This window comes from Miniopterus schreibersii (assembly GCF_964146895.1).
Source record: "Miniopterus schreibersii genome assembly, chromosome: 2".
NCBI lineage: Eukaryota > Metazoa > Chordata > Mammalia > Chiroptera > Miniopteridae > Miniopterus > Miniopterus schreibersii.
In genome coordinates, this window is record NC_138102.1 from 7,812,426 (window position 1) to 7,820,158 (window position 7,733).

Sequence of the window (7,733 nt, forward strand, 5' to 3'; positions counted from 1 at the left end):
AGAGAACACAATGAGGATGTGCACCCCTCCACCTCACCCCCACCCATACACTTACCTTCAATTCACCACCCCCCCCAAACAGAGGGGTACTTGCAGCCCTGGGCAAGCTCTGGAGCCCAGCTCCCAGGCAAACACAGGAAATTCAATAGTTCCCACAGAATGAAATTTGGCCCATGGAAGGTGCCTGTGCCTGCAGCTGGTGGTTAACACTGGCAATAAGAGGATCAACTCCTAGTCCGCTGGCTTAAAAAAAGGGGTGGGGGTGAGAAGTGGGTGAGCTCCATTTTACCCATTCACGTTAGTTAATTTGGATAAGGGTTCCTGTTTAATCCCTTTGTGTGAGAGTGAATATATTGAAATCGACAACCCCTGAGACAGCACAGGAGGCTGGCAGAGCAACCTGCGGAGGGTGCCGAGTTGTGTCCAATCTGGCGTGAAGTAGAAAAGAAATGTCAGGAGGAGACTGAAAGCAAGACAGAGAGGTACACCCTAGGAGTGCAAGGGGAGCTCCACACCTTCCAGGTGGGCGGGTGGCAGGTAGGCTGCTTGCTTTCCCAGGGCCAGGCACCCCGGGGGGATCGCTGCGCTCTAGGAGCTCCCTGGTTCCCACTAGAGAGCAGGGCTCTGCCCTAGCCACCTCTGCCAAGGACTAACAACACCTAAGAGGAGAGCCCCACGCCTTGCCATAGTTCAGCACAGTGGAGAGAATTGAAGGGGATGTGGGAAGCAGAAAAGGAGGGAAAGATGTCTAAGGAGGCGTCTTGTTTCTCAGATGGAGCAGATTAGAAAGGGGCGAGAGCTCTGTGGCTCCAGAGCAGGGCACCAAACAAAAGCTATTTTTATAGTTTACATCTGCAAGAAAGTTTCCCCCTCCACCTTCACTCCGCAAGCTTGGAGCCCCCAGAGTGCGGTTCCAAGGCAGCAAATGAGAGGGAGCCCTGTGGGTGGGGGACAGGCCCCAGGCGCTGGGCCCGGCTGCCCGCAGTGGCGCAGGCGGTGGAGAGCCCCCTCCCCCCTCCTTCCCGTTCGGCCCGTCCAGCAAATGTTCTCTCTGGTTTCTGTTCGTGCCTTCCCTCCCTCCTCCTCCCCCATATATTCGCTCTCTAAAAACATAAAAAAGAGATCAACTTCCCTAACTTCACGGAGCCCTTTTCAGTGACAAATATTGATGCCCAAAGTGTCTGCGCTCTCCGCCCTCAAACGTTAAGAAAAGGCGCCCGCTAAAGGGGGACATAAAAAGTTAACAATGCTGTGAAAATATGTTTGCAGAAAATAGACAATCGTTGGATTAAACGTATTCAAGTATGAAATAATGCCTTTTTGTGTCAAAACTTGGGCGATGGGCGGGTACAAAAGTTCCCTGTGGCAGCTACTTGCTCCCTTTGTGAGCCGTGCGCTTTGGCGTCTCCACTTGGGCGCATTACTCAGAGCCCTCTAAGCGCGATTGTTTCTCCCTTTCTAATGACATTTACCGGATCAAAACATGCTGTTAATTCGATCAGAAGGCTTCACCCTCTCTGACAAAGCCACAATAATTTCTCCTGAAGTTTGTTAAATTGACCAAAATTAGGCAAATGAATAGGGGTCTGTAGGCGCCCCCTCTCGCAGGTGACGTTGCATAATGCTCGCCTGGGCCAGCTGCAGTCCCCCTTTTCTTCTCGGCCTACTCTTCTCGGTGTTGCCCCCCAATCCTCCCACCACCACCCTCACACACACACACACACACACACACACACACACGCCTGCCTGCCGGCCTCTCCTCTCCCGCCCTCTGGTTATTATTAAAATTTAGCCCAACGAAACTATTCATACTTTTCAATGGACATTTTCGCATAGGGTAGGAGGCTACAAATTGAGCCTCTTCCCCCAGCGAACAGAGCCCGAGGGGGGGAGAAGAGAAAGCCAGCGGCGTGGTCAGGGAGTAGGGGGCAGCGTCGCGTGCCAAAGACCGGCGGGAGGGGCGAGGCGAGGCGGGAGCCTCGTGTGCCAGCCGCAGCCCCACACCTGCCGGGATGTCCGGACAAATAAAGCGGTGTAAACAAAAAGGGGGGAGATGGACATGTCACCAAGTCGTGTGAGAAAAGCCTGGGAACAAACGGGGCGCCTCCGTCTCCGAGAGCTCTCCCTTGAACCCAGCGGAACAGCCTATTAAAGGCTTAATTACTTTAATGACTCTGGACAGGCTTTAAAACGCACTCGGCGCTGGGCCTGCGGTCTTGCTGGGATTTGTAAACAGGCAATCGTGTGAGACTCGGCGGTGGGACTAAAGGAGGCGACACGGTTTTGTGAGGGTCCTCGCCCCCCGGTGCCCGCGGCCGCTGCGCCCCTGCGCGCCGCGCCTGTGGCTGCTGCAGGCGCCCGCTCGCCGCACGCCCCAGTTTACCGCCTCCTTTTCCTGCCGGGCTGTTGCCATGCAAATATTATTCCCCGCCGATCACGTGGCCTTTGAAGGGCCACGTGGATTAACAGAGTTGATCTGCCCCCAGCTCGCCCCCCTTGGCTGCTAAATTTTTTTTCTTAACTTCTTTAAAACTGCTCTTGAATGCATGCGTCCCCCAAACGCAGCTCCCTAATCCTATGGAGCAATTCAGCCCGTGAATGCACTTGGAGCCCTAGATGACCGCTTTATAAGGCAGCCCCTCGGAGCTGGGAGGCTGCAGTCTACCTGGGGCACTAAAGGGGCACACGAGGTGGCCAGCGGACCGGTGCCTCGCGCCACCGCCTCTCCCGAGGGCGCGTTCTCACCAGGATGTCAGACAAGCTCAAGGAACGCAAAGTGAGTCCGCTGAGGCTGGACAGCTCTTGCGCCCTAACGGTGGGGGTGCTGACTCCAGAGCGGCCACCTGGCCGGGCCGACGGCAGGGACGTAACCACGCGTGACTTCTCCTGGAAGGAAATTCTCAGTGGTTTGGGATGAGAATCAGGATAGAGGAGACTCCTGAACCGAGGAGGAGCCCAGGCCTAGTGGCCACCTCTCAGCGCCCTGGCGCTCAGGTCGGCGGTGTAGCCCAGAGAGTAGGGCGGCTGGAAGGGGAGCGCGCGCCAGCACCGGCGTCAGAGGGCAGAGCTCGTTAGATCCCAGTGTGAAGGGGCAGGGACTCCTTCCCGGGCGGATTCCTGAGCGGCACTGGGAGCTGGGAAGACGCTGGGCAGGCAGCTACTGCCGTGGCGATTTCGATCCGAAACTGACAAATTTCTGTTCGCAGAGAACCCGCGTTTCACACAAAGTGATAGAAAAGAGGAGGCGGGACCGGATTAACCGCTGTTTGAATGAGCTGGGCAAGACGGTGCCCATGGCCCTGGCAAAGCAGGTAACCTCGGGCGCCGAGAATAGGGTACTAGGTGCTGGGGATCCTCTGATGCCACGCTCGGCCTAGATGCCGGGAATCTGACCGCCTGTCCCGGGGGCCTGCGCGCTCAGAGTCCCAGGCAGCCGCTGCGCAGATCCACAGCAGCGCCCTGCGGACTAGTCCCCTTCAGATGAAACCGTGCGCCCATCCCGCCGGGGTTGGCCTGCGCCTGCCGGGCCCCTGTGCGGAACCCTTCTTTTTGCAGAGTTCCGGGAAGCTGGAAAAGGCGGAGATCCTCGAGATGACTGTTCAGTACCTGAGGGCGCTGCACTCGGCTGATTTTCCCCGGGGCAGGGAAAACGGTGGGCGCTGGCTGGGCAGACGGTAACCTGGGCAAGGAGCGTGCGCCAGAGACCTGGGGTTGGCCGTAGGAGTGAAGGGGCGCACGGGAGAGGTCTCCGCTCTGGACACTACCAGAGCTGGCGCGGGTTGGGGTCCTGCAAAAACTAAGGGGGGCAGGCCTGAAGAACGGGCTTCGGGGCTTCCTGGTTCCGTTGCCTCTTCTCTCAGGCAGGGAGGGGGCAGAGTGAGCCTCTTAAGGCAAAGGAGGTCTTTTGCTTGCGCTTTTTCCAGTCTCCAGCCTGGAGAGAGGGAACGCGCACCTCAAATGGGAACTCTGTCCAGAAAGTGTGATGGGAGATGCCTGGCACCCGCCTCGGGTTCCGATAGCGAAGGGGCCACTCAGTTTCTTTCCTTCCTGTGGCTTTTCTCGCCTCTCCAGCAGAACTGTTAGCGGAGTTTGCCAACTACTTTCACTACGGCTACCACGAGTGCATGAAGAACCTGGTGCACTACCTCACCACGGTGGAGCGCATGGAGACCAAGGACACCAAGTACGCGCGCATCCTTGCCTTTTTGCAGTCCAAGGCCCGCCTGGGCGCCGAGCCCGCCTTCCAGCCCCTGGGGTCGCTGTCGGAGCCAGATTTCTCCTATCAGCTGCACCCAGCGGGGCCCGAGTTCGGGGGCCACAGCCCGGGTGAGGCCTCCGTATTCCCGCAGGGTGCGGCCCCCGGGCCCTTTCCCTGGCCGCACAGCACGGCCCGCAGCCCGGGGCTGCCCTACCTGCCCAGCACGCCCGTGCCGCTCCCGAGCCCCACGCAGCAGCACAGCCCCTTCCTGGCGCCGGTGCAGGGCCTGGACCGGCACTACCTCAACCTGATCGGCCACGCCCACCCCAGCGGCCTCAACCTGCACCCGCCCCAGCATCCCCAAGTGCTCTGACCCCTGCCCGCCCGCCCCGTTTCTCTGGGCCTCGGGCGCTGCTTAGGAGAGATATTGAATACTGTACAGGTGTATATATCGTGCCGACAAATAGCTGGGTGGGGGAAGGAGAAGTGCAAATTAAGTCTTCTGAAGATCTCCCCCTGGCAATAAATGTTTTCTGTTAAAGACCCAAAGAGATGGATTTCTTTGTTACCTTCTGGGCCTCCACAGCCCATGCCCTCGGAGATGCCGAGGTCCAGAGGCTCACAGGGGCCAAGGTAATGGCTCTCAGTGATTTGGGAGGGGGGGGGAGCTGCGCAGTCTGAGGGGGGGAAGGGGGGCTAAATGAAGGTGTGGCTTGGGGAAGGGATTCTGCGGCTTCCCTGAGGCTGCATTCCCCCAGTACCCCACGCACCTCTTGTTTCCTCTGGGAAGGGCAGACACAAATAGCATGGCTATTGGCTCTCAGAAAATGCAAATCCAAGGGCTTGCCCCAAACTGGCTTTGGCGGACTGGCCCCCTTCCTACCCTGAGACAATGCCCCAGGACATAAGTGCCCTCTAAACAGGAGCGCAGAGACACTCAGGCCGGCGGGATGGGTGACGAAGTTTACAGCCTCTACACCTCTCTGCAAATATATATATATGAAGTCACTTCTGAGTTATGGCTTAAAAACAGCATCCTTCTGTTTTGTAATCTCTAGAGGACAACTCCTCTCTGCAGGAGGATTAGGGAAACTGGCCTTGCCTTTTACACACAGGTCAGCTCAGCTTAGCGTGAACCACCCAGCACCCAGGTTAGGAGGTGAGCTCCCCCACCAGACTGTTTCCTCTGCAGATCCCCATTAAGCAGCCACTGGCTTGGGGTCCAGACGCTGGGCTGGTTCAAGGTTCAGGTTCTCAGCCTGGCAAGAAAAGGTTTCCCCTCCCTGGGGTGGGGATGGGGGGATTTTAACCTTTCCATTCCACCTAGAACATGGGTAGGTTTGGGGTCTAGGGGAGACTTGGTTGGTACCTTTAAGGGACTATGGTTTTCATTTCCAGTTGGATCTGCACCTTACCCACAAAACAGCCATACAGTTAAAATAGCGAACTAAGATCACATTTTTCTAAGACCCAAACAGCAAAATAAGCCTCATTATTTGTTTTATGTAAACAGGTAAAATTCAACAAGGTGTCCAACCAGCTGAAGTTGTGTTTGTGGGGATTTAAATTTTTTCTCTTCATTGACCCTTTTCTTTGTTCCCATCTTTTCTCTTTGTTCCCTTTAGCTCTGATGCACATTAAATAAACAATTCGAAATCATGTAGCAGGTTTTCTTGTTTCGAGGCCATTTAGCTCAACTGCGATGATCTGTCTCCTCCCAGGTTAGCTGAGGACAATACATAAGCTCATTCCATTCCTGTGGACAGGGTGAGGGAGCTCTGGCCCAGGCTGTTTAGCGGGGTCATGAAACAGGCCGACCTGCGATTTGTAAACCGTCGATTATACACAGAGAGGACTAAACAAATCACCTGATTACACTGCATCTCCCATAAACTGAAAATTAAATGTGTATGTCTGGGGGGAAGGGGGAACCTAAGAGCTTTAGAAGCGGTACTGTGAGTCGTTATCCTCTTTGCATGCGCTCCATGTTGCCGCAGTGCTTGTCTAAAACTGTGATATGTAGACAAATATCTCCTCCCTTATGAACTGCCACAGCTGGAGCAGGAGGGCGGGTGTAAAGCCAGGAGGCCTCTGGATAACAAATGTACACTGAGCAATATGGACGGAAACAAATCAGGCAGAAATGGGAGACTGCATGACGCCTATTATTGGAACACATGTCTTACACCCATTCTCATCAGCGCTGGGTGCGGAATATGAAGAAGGCCTTTCAGGCTCTTCCTCTGAGCACTAAGCCCATCTGAATCCCCTTGGCAGTGAAGCATTAAAGATATAGTGTTACCCTGTAAGTATAAATTATTAATATATTCAGCATTTTTGTCGCTTCTCAACTGTTAACCAAATTAGACAAAACTTTCCTTTGCTAAGTAGATTTTCTCTTTGGGATTAGCTCTGAAAATGCACAGGGCCACCACAGTAAAAACTGCGGTCATTTACATGTAATTCTGCAAACTTCCACTGGCCCATGACAGTCTTTGTACCTCGAATGCTTGGTACCCTCGATTTTCCTTCTCATTTAACTGTGGAGGCTAAGCCCTGCTTTGGATTCACAATGACTTTAGGATAAAAGTCTCCCTCCCCTTTCTCTCCCCCTTTCTCTGTGTGTGTGTGTGTGTTGACTTTTTCTGAAACCTTCATCCAAAGTCCCAATTCTCAAGGCTTGGCTAAAAGTCAAACTTGGAGTAGTTTGATGTTGCAAAAGATTAAAAATGTCACTACAAAATGGCATTGATGCAAATCAGATTGCGACTCTGGTGTGTCCTTCCCATACTTTCTCTGACAAGACATTACTCCCAGCCTTGGTGTCCCAAGCTCCCCCAGCTCCTCCCCCTCTGTCTGAGTCTCTTAGACCAACCCCTCCACTCTTTCTTTTAAGTAAGTTGTATAGTAATGGTTTCCAAGAGAGGCTCAACCAAACCCAGAAATAACAAAACACAAAAACCAGTGGGTTTGGCTGGAGGTGACCCATTGTGAAGCCTCTGAAAGCGGTAACCTCTGGTTTCTTGGGCTTCATCCTTGAGTGGGCAAGAATAAAAATAATCACCCCATGAAATCAAAGGTTTTCTCCAGAGGCTTGAGGAACAAAGCTGAGGGCTGGTGCTTTGGGCCAGTCCCCATGGCTCTGCAGGGCTCCCCATGGCACTTCCAGGCACTCCAGGCACTCCAGGCACTCCAGGCACTCCAGGCACTCCAGGCACCAGGCGAAAAGGCGGTAATACAGAGCTCACTTGTGCTCCCAAGCCTAACACAGCGCGCATCTCACTGGGGCCTCCAGTCAGGCTGCAAGATACCAGGCAAGGAAAGTGGAGGAGCAGCTATCTAAACGCCTAACTGACGCCCCAGAAGTATGTATTCCAAGAAACCTGGTAATGGTGTCTGCATACAGTAACACACCAAGAAAAGGAAGGCAAGATGGGCCATGCAGTTAGAAGCCCAATAAATGTACAGTGTATTTGTGGAATGACTGAATGAACTGCCTAACAGTGCTGAGCCATGTAGAATTCTGCGTCTCCCC

General features: G+C 54.3%; 1 protein-coding gene across 2 annotated transcripts; it reads left to right on the top strand.

Moving 5' to 3' along the window:
- Positions 1-2,749: 2,749 nt before the first annotated feature.
- Positions 2,750-4,571, top strand: HELT (helt bHLH transcription factor; the record flags this gene model as incomplete). 2 transcript variants are annotated; one of them, XM_081128562.1, is made up of 4 exons in its annotated part: positions 2,750-2,776; positions 3,207-3,311; positions 3,556-3,652; positions 4,072-4,571. In XM_081128562.1, 4 exons carry the CDS (start codon positions 2,750-2,752, stop codon positions 4,569-4,571), a joined length of 729 nt encoding a protein of 242 aa, XP_080984688.1. The 2 variants fall into 2 exon arrangements, with proteins under 2 accessions (XP_080984688.1, XP_080984689.1); XM_081128563.1 differs by having other exon boundaries at positions 4,075-4,571.
- Between the last annotated feature and the right edge of the window lie 3,162 nt (positions 4,572-7,733).